The sequence below is a fragment of the Microcaecilia unicolor genome, chromosome 1 (assembly GCF_901765095.1).
Source record: "Microcaecilia unicolor chromosome 1, aMicUni1.1, whole genome shotgun sequence".
NCBI classification, from domain to species: domain Eukaryota; kingdom Metazoa; phylum Chordata; class Amphibia; order Gymnophiona; family Siphonopidae; genus Microcaecilia; species Microcaecilia unicolor.
Genome location: NC_044031.1, coordinates 608,693,727 through 608,711,378, shown reverse-complemented (window position 1 = coordinate 608,711,378; position 17,652 = coordinate 608,693,727). Strand labels below are relative to the sequence as shown.

The following is a 17,652-nucleotide window of genomic DNA, read 5'->3' as shown; positions in this document are numbered from 1 at the left end:
GCGTTTATTAATTTCCAAACAAATGATAATAAAACAATTGCACATAAAAATTGACTCGACACAACGTTGTGTTTCGGCCGGATAGGCCCACATCAGGAGTCTAAAAACACAAAAACAATAAAACGATAAATAAATACATGAACAATGTGTGCATCAAATAATATATGTATATATAGGATAGGAAAAACCAAATAACAAAATATCCAAAATAATCACCATGCTGATGCAGACAGAAACATCCTTAATTTATAAACAGTGTAAAGAAGAATATGAAATGTAAAATAATAAATAAAAAATACCATTAGCCTCAGAATCACATTAGATGATGAGTACAAATATACATACATAGGTGTTTGGAAAAATGTAATTGAAAAAATGTAAAAATATATAAAGAAAACTGACCTTGTAAATAGATACTGGAATAAAAGCATCAACTAGTGTAATGATTGAATCTGCAAAAAAATATAAAAGAAAAAGAGGAGAGTGTATATAAAAAATAATAAATAATAAAAAAGAAGTTCTAAGGAGAATATAATCAAAATAATATTCATAAAAATGGAAAACTAACCTCAAAATCATTGTTAAGACTTCCAAAAGTAAAAGAACTGCAAACAGAACCTAACGAGTGGTCTGTGGAAAACAGAAAAAAGAAAAAAATAGAAAAGAATAATAATGAAACATTGACCATATGAGCGCATATACAGTAAAATCCAGTAAAGAAACTAGAGGGAAAATGCTGTATAGAATAGGACAACTTGCCCTACTTGTCCAGGGATACTCCGTATGAACGTACCGTAGCGTTAGTCAGTGTTTAAAGCTAATATACAAATGTCAGTATCACTGAAGACAAAAGCCACGTACCTTTAAAAAGACCGTTACATAAACAATCTGTCTGTCCGTAAAAGTGATGCAAGTATGGGGCATTCTCTCTGTTGTGTTCTGCCTACGTGGACATAGGGAGTTGTGTCAGATGAGGCGGGACACAACAGATGGAATGCTTCTGGGACCAGCTGAAGCAGCTTGTTTTCCTTGCTGACACTGCTGACGGCCCACATGAATGGAGGATCGCCAGGGGAAGGGGGGAAGGGTGAAAGAGATATCACACCACGCAGGGGAGGCAGGAGAAAGAGGGAGACATTTCGGACAGCGAGCATTGAAACTGGGGTGGCAAAAGGGAGACCTACCTCGGCTCAAAGCAGCAGTGGGACTCAGAAACACGCACAGTTGCAGCAGCATGGACAGGAGCTGAACAGGTAAAATACGAGGGCAGGCCCTTTTGTCGGGCTCATTTGCCGGGGGCTAGTTTGGCGGGGGATTTTTTTGTTGGGCTGTTTTGTGTTTGGGTCCTTTTGTCAAGTCTGTTTTGACCAGGTACCATTCCTCACAGGATTGTAATGGCAAATGATTCATCTTCATAATTCATTTGGAATGTGGTCTGCCATATTTTTATTGTGAGTTTGATGCATTCAGTCAATCTAGGGTTGGTTCTGTTCATTTCAAGGCAACTTAAAGTTGTTAATTTATGCTGTATTGGAATTTCAAATTTTCTTACAGTTGGCTTTGTTTAGGATCTGTTGATATTTGGTTCTGTATGCTCCTCTTTTCTTATCCATTTATTCTTGAAGACTGTGTAACAGTACCTGTTGCAGCTATGTGATTGCATCTATTGTAATGAAAAGTTTATAAATTATAGATGAGCAGTTTATTGATGAGTAATTTTTGAGGATTTGGAAGGAGAAGTGTTCTTCCTGTTAGTCATTATGTTATGTGTTCTGGTTGTTGGAACAACTGATTTTAGCATTTTGCCAGATTGTAGTGGGTGAATGTTAAATGTTTGAGCCAGTAGCTGGACATTCCACTCTTTTCGACTTGGTTTCCAACTGTTGTTATTTCATGCCATTCCACAGCTTTTAAATTCACCTTTTTAATTTTCTTATGTATGTTGGGTAGCAATTCTGCTTAACTGTTGTACATTCTACATTCCTTGTATAAGTTCTCCAGAACTTTTCTAATTCAGCTTTGGTTTGTGGTGTTTTAACTACACTAATGTTCTTTTCCAGTTCCCTATGAAATTACTTTGAGTTTGGACTAAATAGTTTATTTTCGTATCTCTCATTTCTATTTTTTTTCTATCTGTATTGTGCTTCAGTTGTTGCTTGAGTCCGTTTAAAGGCACACACCATATCTTACCATGAAACAGATCTATTGCAATCTGCCTTCAAGAAAAAGAGGTTGTTTAGCCATAGAATGTGCATTGGAGACCCTACTGTATCACTTGGGTGAAAGGTGTCTTAATGCGTCAGCAGATTTCCATTTACTTGCATTAAGTAGTATGGTGCATAAAACTACTTGCATTGTGCATTGATTCTATCAATAGCAAAGTACTGTTCTTCGTACTTACAGGATGCAGTTTGTATAGGCTGCCTGGTTTGGTGGGTGTCTTGGTATCTGTGTGCATACAGGATGCTTCATTTTGAATCTGTGACATAGGGTTGCTTATGTTTCAGACCATTTTTACATTCCATGCCTGGAATACTACAATATTACAGACCAAAAAATATTTTCTTTATTTCAATTAGAGAGCAAAAATATTCTGACAATCCTGGTGATCTAGTGGTTGTGATGTGTTTTGACAGTCTGTACTCAATTCCTTCTCACATAAACAAGCTCTTATGTATGAAGTCTTTTGGCTAACACATTGGTGCCCCTTAAAAATATAGGGGAAGGTTATCGTTCTAAAGCATGTCTCACTACCAGGCAGGAGCATTCATTTCTGGTCATAGTGAATTACTGTGATGTGGCAGATTTGGGTGGTATTTCAGTTCTTATGTTATTGCTGGTATAGTGTAGTGTTCCAGATGTATTCTTTTCTAAATAATATCTAAAGTGAATGAAGTCAGAGGCCAAGTTTTATTGGGGTCAGATGGTATCATTCCAGTGAGCTGCAATTGGAGCATCAATTTATATATCAATATGCCATAAGATGCCAGTTTAGGGTTGATATATCTACTGGCTAAAGATATGCACAATTTCATAGTTGAAACATTTTCCCTGGATTTACAAATGTAAAAGGAGCAAGGTTAATGGAATTCCCTATTTTTTTGTATTTTAAAATTTTATCCCAATTTTTATTTTTATGCTGCCTGCTCCACCCTAGATGACATGCATGGATGACCCTTACCCTCACCAACCAGGAAGACTAAAACTGTACCATTCAAAACACAGACTCTATTCCTTTGACCTGCAGCGACCACCGCACTAGCAGCAGCCATCTTCCTTCCATCCTTGGGATTGAATGTGTTGCATTTGTAGTCCATTTAACCCCTGTCTTCTAGCTGCAGTGTGAGTCTCAAAGACCAGTCCCCATCAATTAATCTTCTTTCTAGGAATAATGCAGCAGCAGAATCACCTCATGCTCTAGTGAAAAGCAGCAGCGATAGCTTAGCAACAGCAACTGCCACATGATGAAAAAAACAAAGGATAAAATGATCTTCCTTCCTAAATTAACTGATACCCTGGTTCTTTATTCTTACAGGCATGTGGCGCAGCAGGAGACAAACCAAATCATCACTTCCAGTACCAATGCGATCAAACAGCTGTCCGAGATCATCAGGGGCTCATCTAGGGTAGGTAGCTTGAAGACATGATTAAATTTAGATTTGTTCCTAAAATCAAAAGGAAGACATGCAATATAACAAGTAATTCTTGTCTTCTTAGCTTGGTGTACTAGGATTCTGATTTCCTGGGATTGAACTATGATGACCTAGAAATTACTGGAAGGTTCCACATGTTCACCTTCAGTATTTAATTTGCATGTGTTACTAAACTTCTGAGGAAGGCTAGAATGGAGTTTTACAGGTGTAATGTCCCCCTCTTCTCCTCCTCAACTTGGGCAAAGATCAAGTCCAATGGGTATCCTTATCATTTAATGGGTGGCAACAGGATTTCTGTGTTCTTCTCCCTTTATGATGGTAGATTACTCTCTTTGGTGTTCTTGGTGTAAGTTCACCAGAGAAATAAATGTTCGTGTTCTAGGGGAAAAGACCTCAGACACTGGTAGTGCAAATATTCAACTTGAAAAGTCAATTTCAAAATTGCACCTGAACCCAGTTCCATCCTTATTCATCGGTCCTGAAAAACCCAGATTTTTTAGTGCTTTCTTTCAATGCTGACCAAAATGTTCAAACAAAAAAGCAAAAAGACATGCACTTATCTTTTCAAAAGCAATAAACAAGGCCCATTTCACCCATTCAGTCGAGCTACTTCAAGGTTAAATTATTCTGTGCATATCTATCCCATAACACTGCAGTGCTAATCTAGAAAAAAAACCAAAAATGATTTTCAATGCACAGTTTTTAAAAACATTAAATAAAAACAACTCACTGTCATCTTGCAATGCAGCCTAATTCCTGTCATGTGTCGCTCTCTGAAATGGTGCCTGTATTTAAAAAGAACTCTCACACATGCACTAACTTTGTGACGTCATGCTTATACAGATCGCTAATCTCATAACACTGAATGTTCAGTTCGCCAATGCAATGATAAAAACAATGATGCCAATGAAAAAAAGCAATCCATTCTATCATGCTATGTGAGGTTCTAAAGAGTTCAGCTTGAAAATCCAACAGGCTTTCCACTGTCTCAAATGTATTGTGCAGTCACCACCTCTAATGTTTGCAACCTCTACATCAATTGCTGTACACTTCAAATCTTGGAAATGATGATGAAATTTAACACAATTCATAAATAATGGTTCATTTATCCTTTTTGTTTTCAAATGTGATTTATGCTCGGTCATTTGTGTCTTCAGACTCCTAGATGTCTTACACACATAAAGTTTCTTACAAGGGCAAATCAGGACATACACTACAAACTCATCCTGCAGTTTGTCAAGTGCCTTAATTTATGGACTGCTATCCACAGTATTTTCAAACTCAGTCTCTTGTAACATAATTCCACAGAAACTGCAGGCATCACACTGACAATGTCCAAGCCTTGCGGATCTCATTATATCCTTCTTCATAACTACTGGACTTAAAATGTTCTTCAGAGTTCCTTTCTCTCATGAATACAATCTGAAATCTTTTTCTTCAAAGGCAGGAAGTAACTGCATGGTGTTCCATCTGTCGGTAATGTTCTTTGCTACTTGATTGCCACTAGAGGTGAACTGCATCACGCATGCTTGAATTTCCGGTTCAGAAGATGTTGGTCCTTTGGGTTCACCCATCAACAAAAGATCTCTATTGTTAAACCTCACCCTCTTGTAAGCTCTTCTTAGGACTCGATCTGGATAACCCCTCTCTCATAATCTCTCTTGCAATGCTCTTGCTTGTTTCTTGAAAATTATTTCATCTGAACAATTCGGACGGATTATCAAAAACTGTGAAAACGGTAAACTTTCTTTAAGTCTTCTGGGTTGGCATCTGTCAGTTTCCCAGCCCTGCACGTGCCACATCTTCAAACATTGCAGAAATAAACCCTATCCTTTTTAAAAGGCACAGACGTCTAATCATCATCTTTTTTTAAAACAAAGAAAATAATAGTAATCAACTACTCATACCACTACCACTCTTCAGAGCTCTGATCCGTGCACACAACCAATACACCCCCACACACACACAATACCTTTCCAGCAGCTAAACCTGTATAGTTCTCCAGTTCTGGCCATCCATACACCAGTTCTCAGCACACAGATATCTGCTGCATGAATATCCCGACAGTCTCCAGCATTAGCACTGTCATCTCTCACCTTTCACTACTGCAGCCACTCTGTCTTCCAGCATCTCAGTCAGCAACAGACTGCTTTAAACTACCTGACTGCCCCTGAGGCTGAAAAAGCCCAGGGGATTTTAATAAATTCAGCCAGGTTAGATGTGACTGTGTTTTGCAGAAAACCTTTCCTCTGCTACTGAGCTCTGGCTCCGTGCACATGCACCTCACTGTCACTCTCTCCAGCCCTCCCCACCCTCCCCCATTGCTGAGCACTCCTGAGCCAATCAGGGCTGTTCCTTCTGGCGTTTTTGTGCCCTTGACATCCAGGGACTCTCTCTCCCTCTCCCTGCCAATGTTGCTGGGCCAGCTAGCCATTCAGGGCTCTCATTAACCTGGCGTTTTTGCGCCACAAACATCCAGGCCTTTGAGCCTGCTCTGATGCTCCCTCTCCCCTCACAGGGACCTCTTTCATCTCTGTGCATGCAAGATAATTGTGCATTCGTTAGAAATACATCTCCTGCAGCCCCGGCACCGAAGATATTCTTGTCTGTTGATCTGAAAAGAATGATCCTTCTGTAAATTGTCAAATCAAAAAAATTGATTTCACTCTCAGAACTCTGTGCTGTAAAAGATAAACTCTCGTTGCAAGAATTCAACCAAACCACAAATTGATCTAGTTCTTCCTTTGTGTCCTTCCATAACATAAAGACATCGTCTATAAACTGATGCCAACTCTAAATCTTCTGTTCAAAGGGCAATACATAAATCCATTCTTTCTCAAAAGCAGATATATACAGGTTAGCCACTGAAGGGACAAAAGTTGCCCCGATGAGAGTTGTGGGTAATAAACACCATCGAATTGGAAAAATTTTTGCCAGATTTAGCAAACAACTGGAAGATATAAGATGGGGCTGCTGTCTGGATTCCATAACTACAAAAATCACATTCAAATCTTCCTGTTGTGGAATTAAAGTATATAAATAAGTGACATCCAAGGTTATGATTAAAAATGAACAGTCCTGTTTTATTACCTAATAGCAAATTAGAAAAGGTTCAAAGAAGAATGATCAAAATGATAAAGGAGATGGAACTCCTTTCGTATGAGGAAAGGCTAAAGAGGTTAGGGCTCTTCAGCTTGGAAAAGAGACGGATGAGGGGAGATATGATTGAGGTCTACAAAATCCTGAGTGGTGTAGAACAGGTAGAAGTGAATTGATTTTTTACTCATTCCAAAAGTACAAAGACTAGGGGACACTCGAGGAAGTTACATGGAAATACTTTTAAAACAAATAGGAGGCAATAATTTTTCACTCAATGAATAGTTAAGCTCTGGAACTCTTTGACGGAGGATGTGTTAACAGCGGTTAGCATATCTAGATTTTAAAAAAAGGTTTGGACAAGTTCCTAGAGGACAAATTCCTGTTACTGAGATAGACATGGGGGAAGCCACTGCTTGCCCTGTGGTTGGTAGTATGGAATGTTCCTACTAATTGGGTTTCTGTCAGGTACTTGTGACCTGGATTGGCCACTGTTGAAAACAGGGTACTGGGCTAGATGGACCATTGGTCTGACCCAGTATGGCTACTGTTATGTTCTTATGTTTGTGATACAAAATGGTAAGAAAATAGGTAGTATCCTTTCTCCGAGGACAAGCAGGCTGCTTGTTCTCACTGATGGGTGACGTCCACGGCAGCCCCTCCAATCGGAATCTTCACTAGCAAAGTCCTTTGCTAGCCCTCGCGCGCCCGCGCGCACCGCGCATGCGCGGCCGTCTTCCCCGCCCGAAACCGGCTCGAGCCGGCCAGTCTTCTTTTGTCCGCACTCGGTACGGTCGTGTTTTCGCCGTGTCGAGCCCCGGAAAGTCGACCTCGCGCGTCCAAATTCTGTTTGAGCGTGTTTTTTTCCTTCGGGAAAGTTTTGTTAGTCGGGAAGTGCTCCGGAAACCCTTCGACCGGGTTTCGTGTCAATCCTCCCCGTACTTCCAGCTTTTTGCCCCGGTAAGTTTTCTTTCGTCGTCGGGGTAGGCCTCTTTTCGGCCTCGGTCGAGATTTTTTCTCCCTCTAAATTTTTGGTGCTTCCATTTTCGCCATTTCGGCTTTTGATTTCGCCGGCGTGATTTTTCCGCCCATGACATCGAAGCCTTCCAGCGGCTTCAAGAAGTGCACCCAGTGCGCCCGGGTTATCTCGCTCACTGATCGACACTCGTCGTGTCTTCAGTGTCTGGGGGCCGAGCACCGCCCTCAGAACTGTAGTCTGTGTTCCCTTCTTCAAAGGCGGACTCAGGTAGCGAGACTAGCCCAGTGGAACGTGTTGTTCTCGGGCTCTTCGTCGGCATCGGCACCGGGATCTTCGAGTGCATCGACGTCGTCAGCGTCCAGACCATCTTCCTCGGCCGCCCCTGCATCGAGTGCATCGAGGCATCGGGCCTCTGCATCGGCGCCGAGACATCGGATAGCTGCATCGACGTCGGTGGTACCAGGACCTCGTCTGCTGATGTCGTCGGACGGTGGTGCATCGGGTGGAGTGCAGGTGAGGGCTGTCCATTCCCCTGCTGGTGGCGGTGAGCCCTCGGGTGGGTCTCCTCCTACCCTGAGGGCTCCTGCGGTACAGCCCCCCCGAGATCGACCTTCTTCAGTCTCGGCCCCGAGGAAGCGACGGATGGATTCGACGTCCTCCTCGTCGGTGCCGGGGAGCTCCGGTGACATGCTTCGGAAGAAATCGAAGAAGCATCGACACCGGTCTCCTCCCCATGTCGGCACCGAGAGCTCTGGGTCGCCGAGGGATTCGGCACCCAGCAGGCATCGGCACCGAGAGGACCGCTCACCCTCTGTTCAGGAGGTGTCGATGCGCTCCGCTCTGGACAGCCCGGTACAGCCTCCACGCCCGGAACAGGTACTGACGTCGACGCCTGCATCGACCTCACAGCCTTTCTCTACAGCCGCTCTAAACGAGAGCCTCCGGGCCGTTCTCCCAGAGATTCTGGGAGAGCTGTTGCGCCCTACCCCTCCGGTACCGTCGAGCGTGGCGCCGGCTGGCCCATCGCCCAGGTTGAGGTCCCCGCGGCCACCTCCCAGGAAGGCTCCCCGACTACGTCGGCGGAGGGAGCTTCGCCGATGCGGGCGAGGGAGTCTACCTCTCGACGCCCCCATCGTGGACGTGGCTCCACTGAGTCGAGCAGGGCGAGGTTGCAGACACAGGTTCGTGAACTTGTAGAGGGTGAGGCCTCATGGGAGGAAGAGGAAGATCCTCGATATTTCTCTGACGAGGAGTCTGAGGGTCTTCCTTCTGATCCCACTCCCTCTCCTGAAAGACAGCTTTCTCCTCCCGAGAGTCTGTCTTTTGCTTCCTTTGTCCGGGAGATGTCTACGGCCATCCCCTTCCCGGTGGTTGTGGAGGACGAGCCCAGGGCTGAAATGTTTGAGCTCCTGGACTATCCTTCTCCACCTAAGGAAGCGTCCACTGTTCCCTTGCACCATGTCCTGAAAAAGACATTGCTTGCGAACTGGACCAAGCCATTAAGTAATCCCCACATTCCCAAGAAGATCGAGTCCCAGTACCGGATCCATGGGGACCCAGAGCTGATGCGCACTCAGTTGCCTCATGACTCTGGAGTTGTGGATTTGGCCCTAAAGAAGGCTAAGAGTTCTAGGGAACATGCTTCGGCGCCCCCGGGCAAGGACGCTAGAACCTTAGACTCCTTTGGGAGGAAGGCCTACCATTCCTCTATGCTCGTGTCCAAGATCCAGTCTTACCAGCTCTACACGAGCATGCACATGCGGAACAATGTGCGGCAGTTGGCGGGCTTGGTTGATGCTCTTCCCCCTGAGCAAGCCAAGCCTTTTCAGGAGGTGGTCAGGCAGCTGAAGGCGTGCAGAAAATTCCTGGCCAGAGGAGTTTATGACACTTTTGATGTTGCGTCCAGGGCCGCTGCTCAAGGTGTGGTGATGCGCAGGCTCTCATGGCTGCGCGCCGCCGACCTGGAGAATAGAATCCAGCAGCGGATTGCGGACTCGCCTTGCCGTGCGGACAACATTTTTGGCGAAAAAGTCGAACAGGTGGTAGAGTCTCTCCACCAGCGGGACACCGCATTCGACAAATTCGCCCGCCGGCAGCCTTCAGCTTCTACCTCTACAGGTAGACGATTTTTCGGGGGAAGGAAGACTGTTCCCTACTCTTCTGGCAGGCGTAGGTACAATCCTCCTTCCCGACAGCCTGCGGCCCAGGCTAAGCCCCAGCGCGCTCGCTCTCGTCAGCAGCGTGCGACTCAGCAAGGCCCCGCGGCTCCCCAGCAAAAGCAAGGGGCGAGCTTTTGACTGGCTCCAGCAGAGCATAGCCGACATCCAAGTGTCCGTGCCGGGCGACCTGCCAGTCGGAGGGAGGTTGAAAGCTTTTCACCAAAGGTGGCCTCTCATAACCTCCGATCAGTGGGTTCTGCAAATAGTCCGGCAAGGATACACCCTCAATTTGGCATCAAAACCTCCAAATTGTCCACCGGGAGCTCAGTCTTACAGCTTCCAGCACAAGAGGGTACTTGCAGAGGAACTCTCCGCCCTTCTCAGCGTCAATGCGGTCGAGCCCGTGCCATCCGGGCAAGAAGGGCTGGGATTCTATTCCAGGTACTTCCTTGTGGAAAAGAAAACAGGGGGGATGCGTCCCATCCTAGACCTAAGGGCCCTGAACAAATATCTCGTAAAAGAAAAGTTCAGGATGCTTTCCCTGGGCACCCTTCTCCCCATGATTCAGCAAAACGATTGGCTATGCTCTCTGGACTTGAAGGATGCCTATACACACATCCCGATACTGCCAGCTCACAGACAGTATCTGCGATTTCAGTTGGGCACCCGCCACTTCCAGTACTGTGTGCTACCCTTTGGGCTCGCCTCTGCGCCCAGGGTGTTCACCAAGTGCCTAGCTGTGGTAGCAGCGGCACTTCGCAGGCTGGGAGTGCACGTGTTCCCATATCTCGACGATTGGCTGGTGAAGAACACATCCGAGGCAGGAGCCCTGCAGTCCATGCAGATGACTATTCGCCTTCTGGAGCTACTGGGGTTTGTGATAAATTACCCAAAGTCCCATCTTCTTCCAGTGCAGAACCTCGAATTCATAGGAGCCCTGCTGGATTCTCGGACGGCTCGCGCCTATCTCCCAGAGACGAGAGCCAACAACTTGTTGTCCCTCGTCTCCCGGGTGCGGGCGTCCCAGCAGATCACAGCTCGGCAGATGTTGAGATTGCTGGGCCACATGGCCTCCACAGTTCATGTGACTCCCATGGCCCGCCTTCACATGAGATCTGCTCAATGGACCCTAGCCTCCCAGTGGTATCAGGCCGCTGGGGGACTAGAGGACGTGATCCACCTGTCCACGAGTTTTCTCGAATCCCTGTATTGGTGGACGATTTGGACCAATTTGACTCTGGGACGTCCCTTCCAAATTCCTCAGCCACAAAAAGTGCTGACCACGGATGCGTCTCTCCTGGGATGGGGAGCTCATGTCGATGGGCTTCACACCCAAGGAAGCTGGTCCCTCCAAGAACGCGATCTACAGATCAATCTTCTGGAGTTACGAGCGATCTGGAACGCTCTGAAGGCTTTCAGAGATCGGCTGTCCCACCAAATTATCCAAATTCAGACAGACAACCAGGTTGCCATGTATTATGTAAACAAGCAGGGGGGCACCGGATCTCGCCCCCTGTGTCAGGAAGCCGTCAGCATGTGGACCTGGGCTCGCCGGAACGGCATGGTGCTCCAAGCCACATATCTGGCAGGCGTAAACAACAGTCTGGCCGACAGACTGAGCAGGATTATGCAACCTCACGAGTGGTTGCTCAATTCCAAAGTGGTGCGCCAGATCTTCCAAGCGTGGGGCACCCCCTTGGTGGATCTCTTCGCATCTCGAGTGAACCACAAAGTCCCTCAGTTCTGTTCCAGGCTTCAGGCCCACGGCAGACTGGCATCGGATGCCTTCCTCCTGGACTGGGGGGAGGGTCTGCTGTATGTTTATCCTCCCATTCCTCTGGTGGGGAAGACTTTGTTGAAACTCAAGCAAGACCGAGGCACCATGATCCTGATTGCTCCTTTTTGGCCGCGTCAGATCTGGTTCCCTCTTCTTCTGGAGTTATCCTCCGAAGAACCGTGGAGATTGGAGTGTTTTCCGACCCTCATCACGCAGGACGAAGGGGCTCTTCTGCATCCCAACCTCCAGTCTCTGGCTCTCACGGCCTGGATGTTGAGGGCGTAGATTTTGCCTCTTTGGGTCTGCCAGAGGGTGTCTCCCGCATCTTGCTTGCTTCCAGGAAAGACTCCACTAAGAGAAGTTACTTCTTTCATTGGCGGAGGTTTGCCGTCTGGTGTGACAGCAAGGCCCTAGATCCTCGCTCTTGTCCTACACAGACCCTGCTTGAATACCTTCTGCACTTGTCTGAGTCTGGTCTCAAGACCAACTCTGTAAGAGTTCATCTTAGTGCAATCAGTGCATACCATTACCATGTGGAAGGTAAGCCGATCTCAGGACAGCCTTTAGTTGTTCGCTTCATGAGAGGTTTGCTTTTGTCAAAGCCCCCTGTCAAGCCTCCTACGGTGTCATGGGATCTCAATGTCGTTCTCACCCAGCTGATGAAACCTCCGTTTGAGCCACTGAATTCCTGCCATCCGAAGTACTTGACCTGGAAGGTCATTTTCTTGGTGGCAGTTACTTCAGCTCGTAGAGTCAGTGAGCTTCAGGCCCTGGTAGCCCAGGCCCCTTACACCAAATTTCATCATAACAGAGTAGTCCTCCGCACTCACCCTAAGTTCTTGCCAAAGGTCGTGTCGGAGTTCCATCTGAACCAGTCAATTGTCTTGCCAACATTCTTTCCCCGTCCTCATTCCTGCCCTGCTGAACGTCAGCTGCACACATTGGACTGCAAGAGAGCATTGGCCTTCTACTTGGAGCGGACACAGCCCCACAGACAGTCCGCCCAATTGTTTGTTTCTTTTGATCCCAATAGGAGGGGAGTGGCTGTAGGGAAACGCACCATATCCAATTGGCTAGCAGATTGCATTTCCTTCACTTACGCCCAGGCGGGGCTGGCTCTTGAGGGTCATGTCACGGCTCATAATGTTAGAGCCATGGCTGCGTCGGTAGCCCACTTGAAGTCAGCCTCCATTGAAGAAATTTGCAAAGCTGCGACGTGGGCTTCTGTCCACACATTCACATCCCATTACTGCCTGCAGCAGGATACCCGACGCGACAGTCGGTTCGGGCAGTCAGTTCTTCAGAACCTGTTTGGGCTTTAGGATCCAACTCCACCCCCGAGGGCCCTGTTTGTTCTGTTCCAGGCTACACTCTCAGTTAGTTGGTAAAATTTTTTTAGGTCAATCTCTGTTATGTCCTCGCCGTTGCGAGGCCCAATTGACCATGGTTGTTGTTTTGAGTGAGCCTGGGGGCTAGGGATACCCCATCAGTGAGAACAAGCAGCCTGCTTGTCCTCGGAGAAAGCGAATGCTACATACCTGTAGAAGGTATTCTCCGAGGACAGCAGGCTGATTGTTCTCACAAACCCGCCCGCCTCCCCTTTGGAGTTGTGTCTTCCCTTAAGAGTATTGTCTTGCTACATACTGGACTGGCCGGCTCGAGCCGGTTTCGGGCGGGAAGACGGCCGCGCATGCGCGGTGCGCGCGGGCGCGCGAGGGCTAGCAAAGGACTTTGCTAGTGAAGATTCCGATTGGAGGGGCTGCCGTGGACGTCACCCATCAGTGAGAACAATCAGCCTGCTGTCCTCGGAGAATACCTTCTACAGGTATGTAGCATTCGCTTTATGTACGCTGGGCTCTGTTCAACTGCATCTCTCAAAAAATAATCCACAATTATGGACAGTGGTTTTAACAAAGATTGCTTGAGGACAAGATTGGATGTCCTGGAAGATCCTCCAATCTTTTATGAATTCTTGGCAAAAGATATAATACAGGTTTCTCTAGAAGTTTTACATTAAGAAATCTGTCTTTTCCCCTATCATTTATAAAAAAAAGTAAAAGGGGGAAAGAGGAACCCCATCCCTTCCTACCACTATTTGGGTTATCCCCCTTACTTACACTGCTGTTGAAGAGCAGATGGCCTGGTGCAACAACTTGTCTCCTACAAATTAAGTCAGCACAGGATCTGTCTGCCTAGTGGACTGATGGGCCCTGTGGTGCCTCACACCTTTATTGTGTCACCATGGAAACCTGTGAAAGGGTTTGGACATTGCCAGGCTCGACCCTGCCTGGGAGTGGGCAGGTCTGGTGCTAGAATTACTTACAGTTGATAAATTGCTGCACTGGCTGATTAATATTTTTGCACAAATCAATGTATATTCAACAATCAGAGAGTTCTCTTCCCAGTCTCAAAATCAAAACACACAATCCAAGAAACCTCAAGAGCATCAATACAGAAAATCATCTTACTACCCATACTTTCAGCAATTCTACTCCGGGAGAAGATACCAACCTTATATGCAAGGCAGCAGATTCAATGACAAACTCCATAAGCACACCCTCAAGATCAAAGATCAAGAGAATTTAAGGTGCATGCTTTTCCTGCAGCCCTGCCAAAGCTTCATCTGCCTTTTGACTGCTTCCCTCTGGGTGGAAGGCTCCAGTACTACTTCCAATAATTGCAAGCCATCACCATCTCACTTCATAGCTGTAAACAATAGCTATAAGTATTTTTTTCCTACTATTATCCCACAGATTCAAAGGTATCCCTATTACCCTTAAAGAGTCCTTACCTACCTTAGGCATTCACCTTGACTCACTCCTAACAGTACACATTATGGCAGTCACAAAATTGTGCTTCAAAGTTCTATATAAAGTTAATTCAAGGATTATTAGATTACAAGGGCTTTGAAACAGTGACCAGTATGCTGATGATGAGTCACAGCACTAACTCCCTTTACCCTGGTCTCACATTAAGTTGTATAAGCATCTGTAATTAATTTAAAGCACAGCAGTTAAGGTACTCCCCAGGGCTCATAGAATGGAGCATGTTTCTCCATTACTTGCCAGTCATCACTGGTTTCAAATTTCATAACGGATTAAATTCCAAGCTTTCTTGATGGCTCACTGTACACTTCCCATTGGCATGCTGTATTACCTTAATAAACTGCTTATTCCTTCTCCCCATTCCAGAATACTCATTTGTGAAATTGATGTTTTGATGTTTTTATGTCTTTATTGTAAATCACTTAACTTAATAGGCAGTATAAAAATGGATAAATGAAATCTTTCCAGAGTACTCTGTTATCCATTTTACCCTCCAGAAGCTGTCTTTAAGTCATCCAGTGGACTCCATTTGCCATTGCAGCACCAGCTTTATGGAATACATTGCCTCGATCTTAGGCCAGAGTCGTCTTTTGCCAAATATACGATGGGGATTAAAAGATTGTTTTTTGGCAAGACTTGGTTGTTGCTAATGGGATGAGGCCCGTGAATATTACATTTGAACGTTCTCTCTTTTTTTTTCTCTTCCCCTTTCCTCTGTTTTCCTTCTTTTTCAGTTCTTCTCTGTCTTTCTAGATTGTATAAATCACTTTGGTGTTACTGTCAAATATTAGTATGGTAAATATGTAGCCTAACCTATATTACTGTCCTTCTGAAACCACACAGTTACTCATCTTTCTTTTCTCCCCATTTGTTCTGAGAATGTTATATCTCCCTGAATAACTGCAGCCCTAAAATGAGTTGAACAATTAATAAAAAGATGACCCGTTGTTTAAAGGAGGAAAATGGTTCTTGCAAAAAAAGAGCCTGACACACCTTTCAAGGTACAGTCATCTGTCAAAAAACCTCCATGCTACAGTCTTAGTAATTATTATACACAAATTAATAAATTTCACATATATTACCTTTTTAACATGGAGGTTTTTAGACCAGTGACTGTACCTTATAAGTTGTGTCGGGCTCTTTTTTTGCGAGAACTTTAACCGCTACTGAGATCTTTTTCCTCCTTTAAACAATGGGTCATCTTTTTACTAATTGTTTGACTCACTTTAGGGTTGGAGTTATTTCTGATGAGTGTTTTCCATCTTGGTGGGATTGAACATCTCCTTGAATGCCAGAGAAATGCTGAGGTGGTATTCTCAAATTCCTCTCCTATCTGAGAATGCCAGTGGGAGAGGAGGGGGGCGTGAGGGAGCGAGAGGGGCTGGGCTTCCAGTGTGATTTTTTTCTGTTGAGATGGGAGCCTATAGGTCTTTACTCTTCCTCCTCCTCTTCACATGTTATGCAGATGAATGTAGAGAGTGATAGATTTTTTTTTCTCTTCCACCCCTCTGTTTATGCCTCTGGTAAACGTCTGAGGGCTAAACAGGGAGAATGTAAGACACACAGGAAGCAAGCTGTATTTACACAGTCCATTGTCTACTCTGTCCTACCCACTCATTCTACTTCTAATGTTTAATGAATGTGATTGACCACCTTTCACTCACAAACGTAAAGTAGTGAAAAATTAAAAAAAAACATAAGTAATAAAATACAGCAATCAAAGTAAAAGGCCATATACAAAATAAAACATATCGCTAGCAAAAAAAAAAAAAAAAAGGGCCAAGATACCATAGTAACAATGAGGCAAAGAGGACTATAGAATACACTGACAGTACTGAACTGCTAAGAAGGTATGGGAACACAAATTAGGAAACTAATAAGTGCAGAGACCTAGGGCACACCAGTTATGGATAAAGTGTAAGACAAATGCCAGGTAGAAGGACAGGTTTGATCCAGTGAAAGTCAAGAAGGAAAGCAAGAGAGAAGTACCAGGTATTCAGCTTAGCTCTGAAAGTAAACAAAAGGGTGTCTTATGAGTAAGTTTGTAGAAGATGGAATAATTAACAAGTTGCTTTAAGATGACCCTAGGGGTTGTATGTGGGTACAATGGGAAAAAAAAGCTTGAATAAATAGAGGGGTGTCTCTGTATAGAGAGCCCATTGAGTCAGCAGCAACATTTTGTAACAAATCCTGAAGGAAACAGGCAACCTGTGAAATGAGGAGAGAAGACTTGACTAGTAATTTATGTTGTTTCTATTGTTTTGTTTTAATATGAGTATCTAAAAAATGTGGTGGTGGTTGTTTGATTGTTAGAAGGTGTATAAAAAAATAAAGAGTTAGATATTTAAAAGCCAGTGCTTGGCCAACAGCTGCCATTATCTGAATATTTGTGTTGACCAGAGTTATCTTTGGATATTAAGCAGTACTACATGGGTAGTGCCACTAGATATCCTTCTAGACCACCTCAAGACTCTCTGGAAAGGAAGTACAGTGCACTCCATTTAAGTGCACATCGGATAAGCACATGCTCTGTTTAACTGCATGCCGTACTTCGGTCCCGGTTTTGGCACCATCAATTTCTATGGGGACAAACTTCGGTTTAGCGCACCACTGATAAGTGCAAGATACGCTTATATGGATGGTTCAAGACCGCTCCTCTGCAGGAAAGACTCCGCATAAGCGTGCGCACGGAATATGGAAGCCAATTGGTGCGTGACAACCAACGAGATTTCAAATTTACTGCCCCTTTAACTGCCACAGGCAGAATAAATGAAATAATGTTGTTAGAGTGTACACCGGGGCCGTCGTCGTGGCGGAACTGTAAGACTTTAACACTTGCTGAATGAATAGAAGTTCTTTAAAAATTAGAAAACAAAGTCAAGCCGTGGTCGGATATCGAGGTGTAGGAAGGACCCTCACAACAGAGAATAGCAGACAAGCTAAGTAACTTGGATTTTGCACTGATAAGAATAATATGATGCTCAAGATTTAAGAGATCTATGAGAATTAAAGAGCTTCAAGAGGTTTTCGGCCGATGATGAAGAAGTCCAGCCCCCGAAGTTAAAATTTATGCTGGGGGCTTCTTGAGGCCTTTCCTCTTTATATATATGATATCTTTTCCCTAAGAGTGAATATTTTGCTGGGACGTACCTATGCTCTATGT

The 17,652-nt window shown here is 45.0% G+C and overlaps 1 protein-coding gene across 5 annotated transcripts in view; it reads left to right on the top strand.

Moving 5' to 3' along the window:
• The window catches only part of TSNARE1 (t-SNARE domain containing 1), a 956,130-nt gene that overhangs the window by 367,181 nt on the left and 571,297 nt on the right, over positions 1-17,652 (top strand). For all 5 annotated transcript variants that reach the window (XM_030219717.1, XM_030219709.1, XM_030219685.1 and 2 more), the window contains exon 6: positions 3,536-3,626. In XM_030219717.1, coding sequence (XP_030075577.1) covers positions 3,536-3,626 — 91 coding nt within the window. The remainder of the gene's footprint in view (positions 1-3,535; positions 3,627-17,652) is intronic.